The sequence below is a fragment of the Triturus cristatus genome, chromosome 12 (genome assembly GCF_964204655.1).
Source record: "Triturus cristatus chromosome 12, aTriCri1.1, whole genome shotgun sequence".
Classification (NCBI taxonomy): domain Eukaryota; kingdom Metazoa; phylum Chordata; class Amphibia; order Caudata; family Salamandridae; genus Triturus; species Triturus cristatus.
Genome location: NC_140595.1, coordinates 148,773,298 through 148,794,265, shown reverse-complemented (window position 1 = coordinate 148,794,265; position 20,968 = coordinate 148,773,298). Strand labels below are relative to the sequence as shown.

At 48.7% G+C, this 20,968-nt stretch overlaps 1 protein-coding gene across 1 annotated transcript in view; it reads left to right on the top strand.

Annotated features, from left to right (window-relative positions):
- Positions 1 to 20,625, top strand: part of LOC146772945 (RNA-binding protein 8A-like) — a 38,457-nt gene extending 17,832 nt beyond the window's left edge. Inside the window, exons 3-6 of the mRNA XM_085640074.1 lie at positions 9 to 86; positions 6,475 to 6,611; positions 7,049 to 7,185; positions 20,357 to 20,625. Coding sequence (XP_085496200.1) covers positions 9 to 86; positions 6,475 to 6,611; positions 7,049 to 7,185; positions 20,357 to 20,402 — 398 coding nt within the window. The 3' untranslated portion in view covers positions 20,403 to 20,625. The remainder of the gene's footprint in view (positions 1 to 8; positions 87 to 6,474; positions 6,612 to 7,048; positions 7,186 to 20,356) is intronic.
- Positions 20,626 to 20,968: the final 343 nt, after the last annotated feature.

Genomic DNA, 20,968 nt, shown 5'->3' with positions numbered 1-20,968 from the left:
TTGTTCAGAGGAAGGATCAAGGGCAAGAGTGCGTGAAGATTATGATAGTGTGGAACAAGATGGAGATGAACCAGGTCCACAAAGATGTAAGTAGCCAACCACCACTCCGTTAAAGTGTTTGTTGCATATAGCTGCAATGACCTAGAGTGCATTATACTGATGAATCAATAATGTAACCATCTGCAATATGCAATACAAATACATTGTTTTTTTCCAGTAGCCATATTCTCTTTTGGGTTTAGACAATTCTTTTTATGGAAACCATGCTGCTGTGAATTTAATAGTTTGCACATGAAAGCAAGTGATCTAAAAACTTTAGTGCAATTGTTTTTTCATAAGGGTTTTAATAATTCCTCTGATAACGTTATTACTTGTGATATTTAAAGCAAAACAATTTTTTGAATGGTGGGTCCTTGGAACATCCTGTCCACAATTGGAACTCTGCGAAAGGGAGTATTTCATTGCTGGCCTGTCCGGAATATCTGACAATGGAAACCAGAAAACTGCAAATACCAGGTCAAAATGAAAGGTTAACGTGTTTGTAATCTTGGTTTGAAATTAAAATGAAGTTTGGTTTGTTCAGGTTCAAAAATAATACTCCTATTCTGTAAACAAAGACTGGTTCCTTATACTCCTATTCTGTAAACAAAGACTGGTTCCTTATACTCCTATTCTGTAAACAAAGACTGGTTCCTTATATTCTTCTGGGGTATGTTATATACAAGCATTCTCACATTGTGTCTGAAGAAACATTAAAAAAACACTGAAATTAGTTGCCTGCATTGACGACAAACAGACTAGCTGTGATTTTATAAATCTCACAAATAACTAAAAAATAGGATTTATAATTAGGGCTCCCGGTTTTATGGTATTTATTTTTTTAGCATTTCCGCCTGTATTTATCCATATTTATTTTGCGTTTTGCGGCTAAATGAAGTTGTAAAACTGTACATTTCCATAGTTATATAACTGCACTCATACTTTGATGTCTGTTTTAGCTATTTCAGCTGCCAAATATCATATAACAAATCATCCACTGGTAAATATTCGCATTACACCACAAATGTATGTTGACACAATTAGTTAACTAATTTTATGTTATGTAGCTCTTCAGGCAGACAATTGATAATACTCGAATATGTGTTTTGCCATAAATGTGTTGCAAACATGCCGTTTTACATACAAGTCTCATGGCGAGCCCCACATATCACTATTTTTTTTCCAAGTGTTAATTTTTTGTATTTAGAGCTATGATAGGGCATATTTGCTAGATTCTCAATTTAGTAGCCCGGTTCAGTCACCACAGCATCTTAATTTGAGCTTTCAGTTTAAAGAAGTCGTACCTATGGCCAGGATGTTTCATGCAAGTTAGTTCTACCAGTGGAAGTGATAATGATTTGGTTTCCAGGCTGGAAAATACATTGAATTATCTTTTTACCACTTGCCTTCCCTTGACTGGTTAGTGGTTGTGCCTTGGAGGGTTGCATAATTGCAGCAGCACGTTACATATTCAGACTTTGTTAGTCTTTCCCCAGTGTTGGTCACTGGGGATATGTGCAACGACTGCTGTGTCTGCGGTGTAGTTTTCGTTTAATCAGGAAAAATCTCTGTTGGATGGGACATAGCACAGATCCTAATTTTACCAAGGCCCTGTCTGCTTCTTTTGGTGACATTGGCCATGAACACCCTAGACTTGTAGACAAATAAAGATGACCTTGTGTAATAGAATCTCTCAGTACTCTAAGGCCTTTGGGCCAAGTTCACTCCTTATATAAAAAACATTACAGGGTGCATGTAGGGAGATTTGCGTTGCTCATGTGAAAGCAGTGGAGGCCTAGCATAGGAAGGGACGTTGTTGTGACACTTAGTCTGTTGATGATTGATACTACCGCCATCTGTTTAGAAGCAAAACTCCACCGGTAAGTTTTATTTACAGGTAGGAACATATGTACCACAACTTTAGCAATTTAAAGACTATTAGCTATTGATCAATATTTCAACACTACCTCATAGCGCAGGGACAGCATACCCATTAGTGCCAGCAGTGCTAATCTTCAGCTTTAAGAGCAGAAAAAAGGCAGGTGCAATCATAAGCCTCTAAATTTTGGGTAACATGAATATCTGATGTGGTAGTGCATGCAATTTCTGGTGTTACTCCAATTTCCTGGCCAGCTCTAACTGATGGCCTGTGGAAGAACAGTGTGCCGACAAATACCGAAGGTGTCCCAGTTGGAAGAATGCCAAGTGCGTTTGAGTCTGGTTTTTCCTCATCACTAGTATGGCGCTTTACAGCCTCCTTTAAAAAAAGCCTAATTGTCTGTATTTATCCACTTTTAAAAATAAATGCAGACAGAAAACACATTGTGTTGTGTCTGTATTTATGTGTACAAATCCGTAAAAACGGTAAACAGGGAGCCTTATTTATAATGTAGCACTGGCCACCAGGTTGTGTTTTTACGGTGGAACATCAGAGTTTTGGTTTGCTCTTAAGTGTAGATGGTTGCTTGGAGGAAGTCATTACTGTGAGGATATTAAAGGTTTACATATCAATTAATTTAAAAGCTAGTCACATTTGCTGAGTCTTCATCGTTGATATTATTTCATCTCAAGTATTTGCGGACAGAGGAATTCTAGTAGATGTCAAGAATCCTGGGTCCCCCCCCCCTTTTTTTTTTTTTTTGCTGTTAACTGTGGCACCTAATATATATTCCCTCTAATTTTTATTTGACTTTTTTTTTTATATTAGGTAAGCTATCGCATAAAAAAAATCCAATTCCCTTTCCTCCTCCCATCTTGAATGCTTTCGTCCTGGGGAAAGACCTATAAAGTTAGATGCTATTATTTTCTTTCAAGGAAATCTCATTTGTGGAGTTGCTTACTCATGCTAAACCATCTTTTGTCCCCAAACACCTGTTCAGCCTACATTATGAAACAACTTACTGCATTGACAGTAAATAGTAGTCTTTAATGCTTTATTGAGATATGGAAACCTCCTTGATGTCACTGACCAAAATATAACTGTTGTAATATGTGAAGTCATAAGCATTGCATTGCGGGCGCAAGTTATAGTTAGCAAGGTTAACTAAAACTTCTGAATTTCACTAGTTTTGTACGAGTGAAATGTGAGTCTAACTATACCGTCCCTCTAACTATATATCATTTTTTTTCCACTGATATATCTATCGTGCTCGGAGTCCGCAGTTGCTGTGCTGTCTCCAGGGGTTGTTGCGTGGTGCCGGATGTGGCGCCCAGTAAAAATAAAGTAGAAATACTCTAATGCAAACGAGTCATGCTCACTCTGGAGGCAGTGAATAAGGAGTTTATTCATGTGCTTCATCCACTACAACGCATTTCGGTCACTGGCAGTTGGATATGTCCCTTTTTGCAGGGTTATCCCCAAACTTTTTGCGTCTTTCTCCTATTTTCCTGACCTGTTTTAGTTTGCTTTAGGACTCTAGGCACTTTAGCACTGCTAATCAGTGCTAAAGTGCAGATGCTTTCTGTGTACATTATGAATATGATTGGTTATCCATGAACATATTTCATTTGCTGGTAAGTCTCTAGTAAAGTGCACTGAGTGTGCCAGGGCCTGTAAATTAAATGCTACTAGTGGGCCTGCAGCACTGATTCTGCCACCCACGTGAGTAGCCCTGTAAATGTATTTCAGACCTGCCAATGCAGTGTCTGCGCGTGCAGTTTTGAACTGCCATGTCGACCTGGCAAGTGCACCCACTTGCCAGGCCCTAGCCTTCTCTTTTCTTACATGTAAGGCACCCCTCAAGTAGGCCCAAGGTACCCCCATGGCCAGGGTGCAGTGTATGTGAAAGGTTGGACATGTACTGGTATGTGTCATATGTCCTGATAGTGAAATACAATTGAAAGGTTATCTGTCCCATAGGCTAACATGTGAGTTGATTTGTAACATCTTACAAGTATAACTTTCCATTGGGACAAGATGGAGGAATGGAGTTTAGGCTCTCTGAACTCAGAATTTAATCATGCATGTGTTTAGGGAGATGGTGTTTAAATTGTGTGTTAAAGTCCATTTTTAGAAAATATGCTTTTTTTTTATTTAACCCTTTTGTGTGCCTCTTCTGTTTGTAGATTGACTGTCTGGTTTTCGAGTGACAGAAGCTGGGGATGTGCATTCACTGTAGACCGCCACAAGATGGGGTTACGGTGTGTCCTGCCTTTCCTAGGTGACTTGTAGTTGAGCTGAATAGACCTTGGTTGCATTTAGAGTGGTGGGAGGAGTTTCACCAGCCCCTGAATAGGCAGTGTCTCCTCTGCACAATGCTGTATCCACCTCCTGTAGTGATGCTGCACAAGAGAGGAATAACTGGTTTGGACTGGGCTCAGAGACCCTTGCCACAAAGAGAAAATGTGTTAGAAGTATTGGACCTTAAACCCCAGAAAATTAGATCACATTTGGACTCAAGAGGAACCTTTGCCAAGGAGAAGAGCTGGAGAGCTCTGAGGAGTACTGCCCCTTTGCTGTGTGCTTTGCTGGGTTGGCCTGCAGTTGCAGCTTCTGCCAAGGAAAGGACAGAAACAGGTACTTTGCTGTGAACCTGCTTGAAGAAGAATCTCCAAGGGCTTGTGTGTGCTGTCCTCCTGTTCTGAAGTCTCAGGGACACAAGACTTCACCTGCAACCCACTGACCAGAACCTGAAATCCTGTGTGGACTCCTGCATTCAAAAGGGTGCCAATTCCAGTTCTTGGGCCCTGAGAATTGTGTGGTCGGTGCTGCAAACCAAGAAAAACAACTCTGACACTGTCAGCACTGCCGCCAGTGATGCTGCGACCTGCACTGAGGCCGGGGGCACTGCTCGTGAAGTGCTCAACACACCACCCTGCCTGCACCGCAGCTCCAACGCTTGCAGTTATCAGCCTTCCCGCTAGCATCATTTTATTGTGGCGCCGATTACCGACCAGGGTGACTTCACAAACTCTTCGATTTCGCATCGGCTCTCTAGAACCGACTTCCCCTATCATGGATTAGAAGCCTCCTAGTCTCGACGCCTCTACCTCGGCACAGATGGCTCACCCCCGCACGGTTCGCCATACACATTGAACTGTCGACATGCTATGAATTGTTGATAATTTTGCAGTTGCGATGTTACAGCTACGATTACGCACACTGGAACATTTAGAAAGTTATGGTGCACATTATAAGATGGCCTACACAGTTTATATACTTTGATACCTTACTGGAATCCAGTCTGTCATTTATGTTTATGCTTGAACATTGCGAATATGTGGTTCTTTTGGTATTGAAGATGTATGTATCACAATGACCTCCCCATGCCAGTGGCCGAAACGCATTGCAGGACCTAGAGCATCGTGAGTAAACACCTTATTCACTTCCTCCTGAGTGCAGTTAGGAATAAGAATCTAAAAACACATTAGAATTTCACTGGTTACAAGGAAGTTATACTTAGGCTCTGATGTCCCTCGTAGACAACCAGTGAAATTCGGCAGCTATAGTTACCTGAGCTAACTATAACTTACTCCCCCGCAATGCACTGCTTATAACCTCACACAATATATCACTAATGGCATGGTCAGTGACCTCACTGATAACCTCACTAATAACCTACTAAAACTACTGAACGGATTTAAACCAACTCACAAAAAGGTCACTTTCTGAACCAACAGCTACCTTTCTGTCAAATTTGATAGAATTCCGTTCAGCAGTGTGGGATGTAGCTTTGTCTAAAGCTCCCATAAAAATTAGTATGGGGAATGCGTGTTTTTGGACCCCCCCTTTTTCTCGGCCCCCGTTTGAAGGATCACCCCGAAACTTTCAAGACCGCTGCTAAAGTGAGATTTAAACTAGTTTTGAAACTTTTGTCGGGATTCGTCAAATTATGCCAAATTTATTGGCAAATGAATAAATGCCCTTCCTATGGAAACTACATTCTTACTACCTACTGATGACTGCCAGTTGGCCACTTAGACTGATTTGCAAATGGCTTGGATTAAACTGGAATGGCATGGGGAGCAAAATAAGATGGCTGTAGACCCAGGTTTCTGTACTGGGGTGAATGTTTGACATTGGTCAACATTCTGTCCATCAATTGTTCTTTTTCATTTGTCAACCTGAGTGCGGCAGGTATGCCCAGACGTGGGTCCCGTGCTCTCCATGTCACTGAAGTCAAGCTAGCCTGGCTGATATGGGGTGGAACCCCGAATCCGGTCCCAGGATGTTTACCAGTCCAGGGAGGACCTGGCCTGGCAGTTCGGGTTGGACTGTTCCATCGGAAGCAGGGTCAAGACTGATTAACTTGTGGCTGGGTTTAAACTGGAATGGCATGGAGAGCAAAACAACCAATGGATTTAGGCCCAGATCTCTCTACTGGGGTGAATGTTTGACTTCATTTAACATTCTGTCCATCAATTTTTCTTTTTGCATATTATTGAAACGTTCCTGTGTTTTGAGGCCTTTCCTTTTTCTTTTTCGTGTGGCATTAGCTGTCGAAGGCTGGATTCTTTTTATAACTGGTGTTCATGAAGAAGCCACAGAAGAGGATGTTCATGACAAGTTTGCAGAGTTCGGCGAGATTAAAAACATTCACTTGAACCTGGACAGGAGTACCGGTTATCTGAAGGTACAAAGGAATATAAATGTCTTCCTAGAGCTTACAATAACCCCCTCTATGCTTAGAACATTGTATGGTGAATGTACCTATGCTGACTGCTTGTAATTGGGATATCACAGTTTGTGTGTTCTCTTTGGAAAATTTGTTCAGGAGTACTGATCTTTTTAGGAAACAGAAATGCTTGGTCTTCTTAATGTGAAATAAGTTACTGAAAAAGCATTAGTAAAATGAAAGCAAACGTTATGTGCACTGAATATGTGTACTTCATGGCACTACCTTACAGACCAGCACAGTGGCAGCTGGGCCACTTCTCCATTTTAGCTTAAAATGAAGTTTGTTTGATAGTTCATTAATTAATTATTCTGTCACAATCCATGTGTAAGAAACGTTGGGGCATGGCACTGTAAGGTTGTTTGTTCTAATTTTCTTCCAAACTCTTGTTGCAGGGTTATGCCCTTGTGGAATATGAAACATATAAAGAGGCCCTGGCAGCAATGGAAGGCCTCAATGGTCAGGACTTAATGGGCCAGCCAATCAATGTAGACTGGGGTTTTGTCAGAGGACCTCCAAAAGGAAAGCGGAGGTAAGATTATAGTTCTCACTACTGAACTATTATAATCCTCCATTTTTAGCTCAAGTCTACCAGACAGAGCAAGCTTACTGGTTTCAAAGGACCGATTGTAAGTGTACCAAGAACTTGCAGATCTTACAGACCCCTTGTGCTTACGATTGGTTGGCTTTGTCACTGTCATTTGCTGGCTTCGTATTCAGTGGCTTTTCTTGTCCCAAATACCATGTTGTGGTTGTCCGTCTCCTCCATCATACTTTCTTTACTATCTCTCTGACTGGCCTGGGTTCTATCCTTCCGCTGCTCACTTTCAGGAAACTGCTTGCATCTTTTTCCTTAATCTCTCGATGAGTGCATGTTTTTGAGCTCTCTTCCTTGTGTGCTTCTCCACGGTGTGTTCGGTGTTGCTCTGTCTTGTGTTTACACCTCTTATATGCTTCTCCCCCTGCCAAATTCCCTGCCTCCTATTCACTTTCTGTTGCTTCATCATTGTTTTTTAAAATTTACTGGTCTATCTTAAATCTGTAAATAAAAAAAAATAGGGCGCTTGCTTTATTTTTTAGGTGCACTTGCATTATGATGCATGCTTGTGCAAGCGTCATTATGCATGCGCACGCACACCTGCAAAATAATGCCGCAGCATCACTGCACCTTTTTGGCTGAATTGTTGCTACATTCACTTATTGTATTACTATTTATTTTTTATTTTTTTATTTTTTTAGTTCTCGCATAGGCAGTGCATGCGCTGCCTCTGAGGCATCAAGTAATCAGTATTACAACTGAAACTCCATCCGTTGCATTTGTCTTTGTTTTGTCGCTTGCCATTGGTGTAATCTGGCATTGCTGTTCTTATCTTGTTAATTGTTTGCTTGTGGTCCGGTACATCACTTCCTATTTCTTCCGTTTCTGGAGGAAACAGCATCGACCAACTACAGTTAACTTACATTGCTGGCTGTTTATATTTTTATTTAGGGACTACTTTTTAGGTCTCGCTGAGCCAGCGCATGCGCTGCCCCGAGACATTTAGTATCGGGGTTTTCAAAGTGCTGCCACAGCAGGCTTTTGGTGGCGTAGCGATTACGTTCACGCGAGCGTGCACACGCGCAGCCCTTCCAGCGCTTCCTGGCTGACCAAGCTTAGCCGTGTAGGATTCTCAATGAAGCTGCAGCAGGTGCACATCACCGTCCTATCTCCTCAATTATAATATAACGTTTTTCTGTTGTGATGTCATGAATTGATGGGTTTTTCATGGTTTATGATGCCACTTAGCACATATTACTGAAAGACGTACAATCTTTAATTATTTATGCAAATTGAGTGATTGTTTTTGAGTGATTTACTTGGTGGTTTTTGCTAATTGAGTTCTCAATAGCAATCTTGAGCGCTACCTGGTTTTGGGCATTGTCCTACTCCACTCAGGCTTTCCATCTATTACTGTTAATTAAATCCTGACCCTACTCGCCACTAAAGAGCCTCTCTCTCACAGACGCTCTCTCTCACAGACGCTCTCTCTCACAGACGCTCTCTCTCACAGACGCTCTCTCTCACAGACGCTCTCTCTCACAGACGCTCTCTCACAGACGCTCTCTCTCACAGACGCTCTCTCTCACAGACGCTCTCTCTCACAGACGCTCTCTCTCACAGACGCTCTCTCTCACAGACACTCTCTCGCCCTCTCTCAGACACTCTCTCGCCCTCTCTCAGACACTCTCTCGCCCTCTCTCAGACACTCTCTCGCCCTCTCTCAGACACTCTCTCGCCCTCTCTCAGACACTCTCTCACACTGACTCACTCACTCACTCACACTGACTCACTCACTCTCTCACACTGACTCACTCACTCTCTCACACTGACTCACTCACTCTCTCACACTGACTCACTCACTCTCTCACACTCTCTCACTGACTCACTCACTCTCTCACACTGACTCACTCACTCTCTCACACTGACTCACTCACTCTCTCACACTGACTCACTCACTCTCTCACACTGACTCACTCACTCTCTCACACTGACTGACCCTTTTCACTGACTGACCCTTTTCACTGACTGACCCTTTTCACTGACTGACCCTTTTCACTGACTGACCCTTTTCACTGACTGACCCTTTTCACTGACTGACCCTTTTGCTAAAAGACGGACCCTCTTGCTAAAAGACGGACCCTCTTGCTAAAAGACGGACCCTCTTGCTAAAAGACGGACCCTCTTGCTAAAAGACGGACCCTCTTGCTAAAAGACGGACCCTCTTGCTAAAAGACGGACCCTCTTGCTAAAAGACTGACCCTCTTGCTAAAAGACTGACCCTCTTGCTAAAAGACTGACCCTCTTGCTAAAAGACTGACCCCTCACTGACTCGCTCTTTCGCTCGCTGACTCGCTCTTTCGCTCGCTGACTCGCTCTTTCGCTCACTGACACGCTCTTTCGCTCACTGACACGCTCTTTCGCTCACTGACACGCTCTTTCGCTCACTGACACGCTCTTTCGCTCACTGACACGCTCTTTCGCTCACTGACACGCTCACTGACTCGCTCTTTCGCTCACTGACTCGCTCTTTCGCTCACTGACTCGCTCTTTCGCTCACTGACACGCTCACTGACTCGCTCTTTCGCTCACTGACTCGCTCTTTCGCTCACTGACTCGCTCTTTCGCTCACTGACTCGCTCTTTCGCTCACTGACTCGCTCTTTCTCTCACTGACACGCTCTTTCGCTCACTGACACGCTCTTTCGCTCACTGACTCGCTCTTTCGCTCACTGACTCGCTCTTTCGCGAGTCTTCGCTCACTGACACGCTCTTTCGCTCACTGACACGCTCTTTCGCTCACTGACACGCTCTTTCGCTCACTGACACGCTCTTTCGCTCACTGACACGCTCACTGACTCGCTCTTTCGCTCACTGACTCGCTCTTTCGCTCACTGACTCGCTCTTTCGCTCACTGACACGCTCACTGACTCTCTCTTTCGCTCACTGACTCGCTCTTTCGCTCACTGACTCGCTCTTTCGCTCACTGACTCGCTCTTTCGCTCACTGACTCGCTCTCTCGCTCACTGACTCGCTCTCTCGCTCACTGACTCGCTCTCTCGCTCACTGACTCGCTCACTGACTCGCTCTCTCGCTGACTCGCTCTCTCGCTCACTGACTCGCTCACTGACTCGCTCTCTCGCTCACTGGCTCGCTCACTGGCTCGCTCTCTCGCTCACTGGCTCGCTCTCTCGCTCACTGGCTCGCACTCTCGCTCACTGGCTCGCACTCTCGCTCACTGGCTCGCACTCTCGCTCACTGGCTCGCACTCTCGCTCTCTTTCGCTCGCACTCTCGCTCTCTTTCGCTCGCTCTCATTCTCACTGACTGCTCTCTCACTGACTGACTCTCTCACTGACTGACTCTCTCACTCTCACTGTTATTTATGCCCCCCATAACAAAAAAAAACACAACAAGCAACCATTGGGACAGGCAGATACAAGTTGCCAGCATTGAAAGGACAAAAAAAACTCGAGACATTATTTTTAATATTTTTTTAATATGCTCGTTTAGTTGTACATAATGCTTTTTTTCGTCATATCTAAGGTAATAAAAATGCTTCTGACACTTCTTTTATTATAACTTTTCAGCATGCTGCAAACTTCTGTACAGCACAGCTTAAAGACATAGCTAAAGTCAATATCTCTGGTTAAACACTTATAAGTTCCAAAAGGCGAGACCTATTGGCTATGCCAATGCTTGTTTGTTTTCTTTGCTGCTCTCATTTCCACATCTGGCAGCTTCCTGCACTTACCCGACCCTGTTTATTTAAGTTTAATTTATTCATAATTAAATCACGCTTAAATGATGCAGCCCACACCAAGTCTCGAACCCTGTTTTCCTGTTCCAAAGTCAGCAGCGTTATTTGTTGAGCCACCTCCTCGCACCGTTTGTTGTACTTGGTTTCAGATGCTACATTTGTCCCTCTCAACTGTTTATTTTTTTTTTTAATTGTATCTGTCTCCCCCTACATGTGTATAATTTTTTTAATTTGTCTCTCCCCACCCCTACTTCGAGATCACTGTTTATTTTTTAATTATTAAATAATGCAGCCCACGCCGAGGCTCGAACCCTGTTCTCCAGCTACAAAGTCAGCAGCTTCAGCAGCGCGCGCAGCCTGCCACCTGTTTTGGGTCAGGTTACAAATGCTTTCACTTTCGCTTCTTCGCTGCCTGCTAGTTTTCCCCAGCGAGCGCACACCACTCGTTCACTTTCTTGTTCTGTGTGTAGGCAACATCTGCACTTTACAAACAACCGCGACTATCAGAGAGGAGGTCGTCTTCCAAAGAATGCAAGTGGTTTCCCTGGCAACTTTCTCCATTCCTTCAGCCTAGCAACTGATGCAGGCTGTATACTTTAAATAGGGGCGCAGCGCTCCGCATACAACCTTAAACATGCTATTGAGAAGGCATTTGTTTTACCTACTGCTTGATCACCTATAGCTTTTGATTCCCCTGCTTCCACAATCTCCTTTATTTTATTTATTTTCTCACTATGCTTAACCAAGGCAAGATCCGTTTTACTTTCAAGCACCCTACAGAAACAAGATTGTATACTTCCCGGGAAGAGTTAGCTAGGGAGAAGCAAACCTTTTGTTTGCTCCAGTGCACACCCGCATTGGGTCTGACTAGCCTGAATTTGCGCAGTTGCCTTCTAAACACAGACACGAGTATTTGGGCTCAGGAAATGCCTGGATTTCTTTCAGCTGGTTTTACGCTTTCCTTTTCCAAAACATTGGTAATTGTTTGCTAAACTGGCATCTCCCTCACCCTTTTGTAGTTTAGAACTGGACATATTTTTCCATGCTTTGCATTATTGTTGAAGAACCTGAATTGTTGCTAATAAAAACACATTGATTCTTATTCTTTGAATTTTCTAGTAACGAATCCTGAGTCTTCATGGGCGAGTTGCATGGGCAGGGCATGCAATCACTCATTGGCAGAGGCCCAGTGGCTGCATGCCTGCGCTGGGATTTTTTTCCCCTTGCTTTTTGCGTACTAGCTCCAGCTGCTTTCGAGGCTCCCTCCTCAAACGATACCTTGGCATAAGAGAGGCCTGGTAGATGCCAGATCGGTTTCAGCATTTATTTACCTGTCAATATGTGCTGCTGTGAGACCGGCCTCACGGCGTTGCCCTCCCCATCATCCAGCCAACCTGCAACCACCCTCAAGACACGACATCTCCGACTCCGGCCGCCCCAGCCACCCAGATCCGAGGGCCGGCCAGAGCCCTGACAGACTCGACACCCTACCACGCATGTCCGACCGAGGGAGCGGGAACCCTCGAGCCAGACCCAGAGGCGCCAGCCCAGTCACACCTCGGGTCGCCTTCCCCGGGAGGACTCGATCGGCCACCAGGCCCCTGGGGAGCAGGCGCCTCCCCTGCCGAGCATCTGGGGTCCCTCCCAGACCCACCTGAAAAGACCAAAGAAGTGAGCGGCAGGAAATCCCGCCGAACCCCCTCCGTCACCCCAGTCCCCCCTCTGCGAGGACTCCGGACTTCAAAGAGCCAGCGGAGTATAACAAGGGGTGCCGGAGAAACGAATGCAGAGAAGACCTGGAACCATCCGAGCCTGCGGACGCTGTCGCGGCTCCTGAACGCTGAAGTCACCTGGGCCTGCTGAGTGACTCGCGGCCTCTCGCTATTGAACCATCTGAGCCCTGCTGACAAGGTCGCGGCTCCCGAACTCCGACCACCTGTGCCTGCTGAGAGACTCGCGGCGCTCCCCTTGAGGACGACTCGGTAAGAGATCGCCCAGAGACACGACACCCTCCAGCTTGAGGATTGTGAGCTATCCGCAGGGTATTTCGCAGAGACACTATCTTGAAAGACTGTCCCGCTACCCCCATTCCCCACGACCGATTTGTGGTACTTTGTGTCACTGCTGTACTGCTTGCATCTTGGATCATAAAGATCCCTTGAAATCATCGATAAAAGAACTTATCGTCCTACAAAGAATACGTGTGGTGTCACTCTGTTCGTAGTGTATCTCAGGGTGTGCGCGCCTGGTTCGGCCTACGTGGGAGAGGTGGGTCAAAGGGGTGGGCAAGACGGACATCGAACCCCCCTCCGGCGAACGCCTTTCCAACATTTGGTGGCAGACGACGGGATCCGAGCCGACACCGAAAGAGAGCATGCAGTGAACGACTGACGCACTACCAAACAGAGATGGAAGGAGAAACCTCCCTGGGTGCCGCAGGTACCGAAATAAGCTCACCGTTCCGAGAGGATCAATTGGACTATTACACACATAGAGAATTAAAACAGTTTTGCAAAGACCTTGGCATCGCTACCACCGGATTAAGCACAAAGGAAGACTCCCAGAAAGTACTGAAAACCTGGGTCGAGACGGGGGCGCCCCCGACCCAAACGGAAGGAGACTCTGCCCATGAACCACCAAGCATCCCGGCGAGAAACAACGGGCCAGAGGGGAACCTGTCCCCCGAGGAGCTAGCGGACCGAGAGAGAAGCCGCAACCAGGAACTTGAACTGGCAAAACTAAAAATCGAGGGAGAAATAAAACTGGCAGAGAAAAAGTTGGCCGTCGAGCAGTTACGGCTACAAGGGGAACTCGAAGAGAAGAGACGCCAAAGAGAGCACGACGAAAAGAAACTCCAGCTAGAACATGAACGCAGCCTGAAGGAGATCGAGTGGCGGGCTAAAAATGAAAAGTCACAGCCACCCGGGAATCCACCGTCCGCTCCCACCGGGGAAACCAAAGTCCACATCCCCAAGGATGTGGTAAAGGAGTATTACAAGAACGACGATATCCAGCAGTGGTTTAAGGCCTACGAAGTCGCCATGACCTCTCACCGAGTCCCGCAGAAGGATTGGGGGGCTGGCCTATGGGGCCAGTTCTTAAGCGAAGGAAGAGACACCCTGCTAGATCTGCCCTCCATGGTCATGAACTCCTACAGCCACATGAAGGAAGCCCTCGTGGGCCGGTATGGACTCACCCCCGAAATGTACCGACAACGGTTCCGAGATTGCAAGAAGATACCGGGCACCACGTGGGTAGAATACGTGAACTTTTACAGCCGAGCCTTGGACGGGTGGATCAAGGGCAGCAAGGTCTCCACCTTCGAAGAACTGTTTGACCTGATTGCCTGGGAACATTTAGCGGCCAATTGCTTTGTAGAACTGCGCCAGCATCTCCTGGACAGTAAACTCACCGACCCTCGGAAGCTGGCCGCTGAGGCTGATCGTTGGGTGAATACCCGAGCCACCCAGGGCCCCGTGGGGGACTACGGCCGCCACAGTCAAGGCCCCCCCCCCCCGCCAGAGGGGCAGAGGGAACCACGGCCGACCAAGAGACTTCCCCGGGGGGTCCTCAACCAGCCCCCCCAGCAGCCCACCAGCGGCGGGTTCAGCCCCGTCCCCAGCAAGCACCGGAGCCCCAGGGCGGCTAGGTCCACGAGCTAGGATCACCTGCTTCTGCTGCCAACAGCCCGGACACTACTCCAATGACCCCCAGTGTCCCCAGTATCAGCGAACCACAACGACCAACCCCACGGCCCGGCAGATGGCCTCCATGGCTCTGGGGGAAGAGATGGAGGACTCCGAAGAATGGGAACTGGCGGCCATGGCCCTGGTCTCCCTTGGTGATCGAGAAATGGTCCCCGGGACACCCTTGCCCGTCAACACAAAGAAATACCGACAGCAGGTGACCATCAACGTCCACCGAGTCGAGGGCCTCCGCGACACCGGGGCGAGTGTCACCGCGGTCCACCGCAGCCTAATTTCAGAAGACCAGATCCTAACCGGTGCCCTCTGTCCGGTCGTATCCTCCGACAATTCTGAGAGCCTCTGCCAGATGGCGCTGGTGCCCTTCGAGTGGGGAGGGGTCTCCGGAGAACTGAAGGTAGCGGTCCGGACATCACAGCCCGTAGACTGCCTCCTGGGCAACGACCTGGAGAGTTCCCCGTGGGGGCAAGTAGAACGAAGAGCCCATCTGGAGATGATGGGCCTACCAGAATGGGTCTGCGCCACCACGCGCTCCATGACCGTGCGATTGCCTCTCTCCGAGGGCGGTGAAGCCCTCCTACCGAACACTATCCCCGAGAGCCGGGACACCCTACCAGAAGCGGACAACCCTCCTTCAGAGGGAGAAGAAGACACTAACCCGGGAGAAGGGCCGGAACCTTCCGCCCCGGAGGCCCTGACTGAGCTCGGAGAACTGCCCGAGATGGCCCAGTGGCGCTGTGAGGGGGGGCCCTCCCGTGAAGAGTTCTGCCAGGAACAGGCCACCTGCCCCTCCCTCGTGGGACTCAGACAACAAGCCGAAGCCCAGGCCGCCGGTGACCGAACCGGAACCCATTGGATCTATTGGGACAACGGCCTCCTATACAGCGAGCAAAAGTCCGCCGAGCTAGGCGCAGCCCGGGTACTGGTGGTACCCCTGCGTTTCCGGAGCCTCCTCCTGGGCCTGGCCCACGATGTACCCTTGGCAGGACACTTAGGCCAAGACAAGACATATCAGCGATTGGTTACCCACTTCTATTGGCCCAAGATGCGAGCGAATGTAGAAGTACACTGCAAATCCTGCCTCACGTGCCAGGGCAGTGGGAAGAGTGGCGGAAAACGCAAAGCTCCCTTACAACCGTTCCCCGTTGTGAGTACCCCGTTCGAGCGGGTCGGCATCGACATCGTGGGACCCCTGGATCCAAAGACCGCCCAGGGCCACAGATTCATCCTTGTCCTGGTGGACCATGCCACCCGCTACCCCGAGGCCATCCCCCTCCGCACCGTGATGGCTCCCGTGGTGGGCCGGGCTCTCATGGGGATCTTCTCCCGTGTCAGATTTCCCCGCGAGGTTGTGAGTGATCGCGGCACTAACTTTATATCCCGCTACATGAAGTCCCTGTGGCAGCAGTGCGGAGTCACGTATAAGTTCACGACCCCCTACCACCCCCAGGGCAACGGCCTAGTGGAACGCTTCAACCGAACCCTGAAGGGAATGATCCTGGGCCTCGAAGAGCCCCTGCGCCGGAAATGGGACGTCCTCCTCCCTTGCCTCCTGTTCGCATACCGAGAAGTTCCCCAAAAGTCTCTGGGGTTCAGCCCCTTCGAACTGCTATACGGACATCCCGTCCGAGGGCCCCTGAGCCTGGTCAAAGAGGGCTGGGAGACAAGCCCCCGGGGGACACCCCCTGATGTGTTCCGCTACATCCTGGCGCTCCGCAACCAGACGAGGAAGTTCAGAGAACTCGCAGAGGCTAACCTCGAGGCCAGCCAAGAAGAAATGAAGCGCTGGTATGACCAGAACGCAACCCTGGTCGAGTTCCAGCCGGGCCAGCAGGTTTGGGTCATGGCCCCGGTGAAGCCCTGCGCCCTACAAGACAAATGGACTGGTCCCTTCAAGGTGATCGAGCGGAAGAGCCAGGTCACGTACCTGGTCGATGTACAGTCCCCACGGAACCCCCTCCGGGTCCTCCACGTGAACCGTCTCAAGCCCCACTTTGTGAGAACGGAATTAAGTTTGCTACTGGCCACTGATGATGGGGCGGAAGAAGACACCGAACCCCTGTGCGCTAAAGACCTGGATGGTTCCGTGGAGGGAGTGAGACTTTCAACCACCCTCACTCCCCAACAGTCCGACGACTGCCGCCAGCTGCTCAGACAATTCGCAGACCTCTTCTCCCTCATTCCAAGGGTCACCGACTGGTGTGTCCACGACGTGGACTACGGCGACAGCCCGCCTGTGAGACACCGAGCCTACCGGGTGCCTGACCGGGTCCGCACCTGCATCAAGACCGAGGTACAGAAGATGCTCACCCTGGGAGTAATCGAACCCTCCGACAGCCCCTGGGCCAGCCCGGTGGTCCTGGTCCCGAAGGCGGCTTCCCCAGGGGTCGCCCCCGAACTAAGATTCTGTGTGGACTACCGGGGGCTCAATGCGGTCACCCGAGCAGACGCTCACCCAATTCCCCGCGCCGACGAGCTCATCGACCGCCTGGGGGCCGCCCGGTTCCTCAGCACTTTCGACCTGACCTGCGGATACTGGCAGATTGCTCTCACGGAGGGAGCGAAAGAACGCTCTGCCTTCTCCACGCCAGATGGCCACTACCGCTTCAGGGTCATGCCGTTCGGGATGAAGAACGCCCCAGCCACGTTCCAGCGGTTGGTGAACAAGGTCCTGGCCGGACTCGAGGAGTTCAGCGCAGCGTACCTTGACGACATCGCCGTATTCAGCTCTCAATGGCACGAGCATCTCCAGCACCTCCGACAAGTACTAATGGCCCTGCGCCAAGCCGGCCTAACAGTGAAAGCCAGCAAATGCCATCTCGGGCAAGGCTCCGTGGTCTACCTGGGGCATCAGGTGGGCAGCGGCCAGGTCACCCCCCTCCAACCGAAGATCGACGCCATCAAGTCCTGGGAGCCCCCCACCACGCAGACGGAGGTCCGGGCCTTCCTGGGCCTTACAGGGTACTACCGGAGGTTCATTAAAAACTATGGTAGTATCGCGGGGCCCCTCACGGAGTTGACCTCCAAAAAGCTCCCGAAGAAGGTGCAGTGGACCACCCCGTGCCAGCAGGCGTTCGACGCCTTGAAAACCGCCATGTGCACCGCCCCCGTACTCAAGGCCCCCGACTACTCCCAAGAGTTTGTGGTCCAGACCGACGCATCCGAACACGGCATCGGGGCCGTCCTCTCGCAGTTCGACGACAAGGGCATTGATCAGCCCATAGCCTTCATCAGCTGAAGGCTGCTGCCGCGAGAGCAGCGTTGGAGTACTATAGAACGAGAGACCTTTGCCGTAGTCTGGGCCCTCAAGAAACTACGGCCCTACTTGTTCGGAACCCATTTCCGAGTACAGACGGACCACCGGCCCTTGCGGTGGCTAATGCAGATGAGGGGGGAGAACCCCAAGCTACTACGATGGTCCATCTCTCTCCAAGGGATGGATTTCACTGTCGAACATCGCCCCGGGACGGATCATGCCAACGCCGACGGCCTGTCCCGGTTCTTCCGCTTCGGCGAGGAGAACCCCCCAGTGAATGGGTAGTTCTCCACGCCTTTCAGCTGGGGGGGACGCGTGTGAGACCGGCCTCACGGCGTTGCCCTCCCCATCATCCAGCCAACCTGCAACCACCCTCAAGACACGACATCTCCGACTCTGGCCGCCCCAGCCACCCAGATCCGAGGGCCAGCCAGAGCCCTGACAGACTCGACACCCTACCACGCATGTCCGACCGAGGGAGCGGGAACCCTCGAGCCAGACCCAGAGGCGCCAGCCCAGTCACACCTCGGGTCGCCTTCCCCGGGAGGACTCGATCGGCCACCAGGCCCCTGGGGAGCAGGCGCCTCCCCTGCCGAGCGTCTGGGGTCCCTCCCAGACCCACCTGAAAAGACCAAAGAAGTGAGCGGCAGGAAATCCCGCCGAACCCCCTCCGTCACCCCAGTCCCCCCTCTGCGAGGACTCCGGACTTCAAAGAGCCAGCGGAGTATAACAAGGGGTGCCGGAGAAACGAATGCAGAGAAGACCTGGAACCATCCGAGCCTGCGGACGCTGTCGCGGCTCCTGAACGCTGAAGTCACCTGGGCCTGCTGAGTGACTCGCGGCCTCTCGCTATTGAACCATCTGAGCCCTGCTGACGAGGTCGCGGCTCCCGAACACTGAACCACCTAGGCCTGCTGAGTGACTCGCGGCCCCCAGCTATTGAACCATCTGAGCCTTGCTGACGGAATCGCGGCTCCCGAACTCCGACCACCTGTTCCTGCTGAGAGACTCGCTGCGCTCCCCTTGAGGACGACTCGGTAAGAGATCGCCCAGAGACACGACACCCTCCAGCTCGAGGATTGTGAGCTATCCGCAGGGTATTTCGCAGAGACACTATCTTGAAAGACTGTCCCGCTACCCCCATTCCCCACGACCGATTTGTGGTACTTTGTGCCACTGCTGTACTGCTTGCATCTTGGATCATAAAGATCCCTTGAAATCATCGATAAAAGAACCTATCGTCCTACAAAGAATACGTGTGGTGTCACTCTGTTCGTAGTGTATCTCAGGGTGTGCGCGCCTGGTTCGGCCTACGTGGGAGAGGTGGGTCAAAGGGGTGGGCAAGACGGGCATCGAACCCCCCTCCGGCGAACGCCTTTCCAACAGCTGCTTCCTGCTTTTCAAATTAGATTACAAGCATTTGTCTAATGTGAATAACTTGGTTAGAATCTTAGTTCTTCACCAAACACGTTTTAGCCCTAAATTCTATTTTCCTTTACAACAGTTTTGTAGATTGGGTGATATTAGAAAAATGTAATGGTATACTTTTAACCTTTCTTTACAATCTCCAATACATATTGTAATTTCACTTCCTACTGTCCTATCCCTTCAGTTGACATTTCCTGTATTTTTTAAACTAGTTCACTAATTGGCAGTCATACTTTTTTTTTCTTTAGTATATTATAAACACTGTTTACGGAAATTGTATAAGTTTGGTATTCGAAAGTAAAACATTGGCAAAGAAGGGTGTGTGAGTTAAAACCGTTATTGATAAGCTATAGTACTGTGGTATTTTATTTTTGCACTACAGCTAGTTATTGACTCTTCATCCAGGAGCCTTGTAATGATACAGCGACAATGCTCTATTGAACAGTCTTTATTGTAACATGACACTGTTCCATTTCTACTGTTCCTTCCTGAACCTTTATTTAAACATTGGGCCTGATCACTAGCCTCCTGCAGTCTTATAAAGGGTATTCCACTGTAGACCTGGATGAAAGTGTTTGGAAACACGTTTTTTACTGCATGAGAACGAAAAGAAAATACCCTGGGACAACCAGTTGGGACTCTAGCATGGTAAAAAAAGAAAAAAGTCCCCATCAGATTTTCCTTTTATAAAATAAATGGTGTGTGCCGGCTCTTCTCTTAGTTTGAACCTTTTGACCCTGGATAGAAATGTTATCTTTTGCCGAATTTCCAAATTCAGAACTGTGGGGGAAGGCCAGGGTTTCTGCTGGACTACATTTTTCTTTTTTCTAAAATCAATGTTGTAGTATAATTGCACATTACTAACATCTGTAAGTGGCAATCTTTTCATTTCTGTTACTCCTGAAAAATCTTCCGAGGAGAGACTCTTTTACTCCTAGTTTTTGTGGCGTTGAATGTTAAGTTTTTGCTTGCCTCTGTGTTTTGTTTTCTGCAAAATTAAATGTCTTTTTCTTTTTCAGGAGCGGACGCAGGAGGAGCAGGACACCAGAAAGGAGACGGCGTTAAACTGTCAATTTTTTTCCTCGTGAATCTTTGGATGTGAATTGCGTCCGAGCACGTTTTCGGGACTTCAGTTTTAAATAAATACACACACTTGTGTAAGCTGCAGCCAGTACTGAATTATTTTTTCCCCATCTGTACATGGCTATATTTTTATTATTTTCATTCAGTCCACATCGGATGCTTTTTATGTAGTGTTTAAATGTTTTGACTGGAGATACATGTGAAACCCACAAAGTGGGTGCTTTTTTATCCCTATGTTAATGTTATAAAAATTAAGCTAGTCTCACGGAGACAGGCTTATCAACGAACAAACGGAAAATTATTTGAGAAAACTAGTTTACGAAGAAAATAGTTCAGCCTTTGAGCTGGAGGATACAACTCCCCTCCCACCAAAAGTGTTCATGTAGAGGCCTGTACTATCCTGAATAAAGTGTACTGATGTTACCTAGCTCCATTGCTTTCTGTATATCGAGGTATAAGTTCTCCTTCACTGGATCCTCGACATCAAGACCCAAGACCTGTTGGATTGTTTAACTGCACGGGGTCGTTTCATGGTTCCAATACCAGTT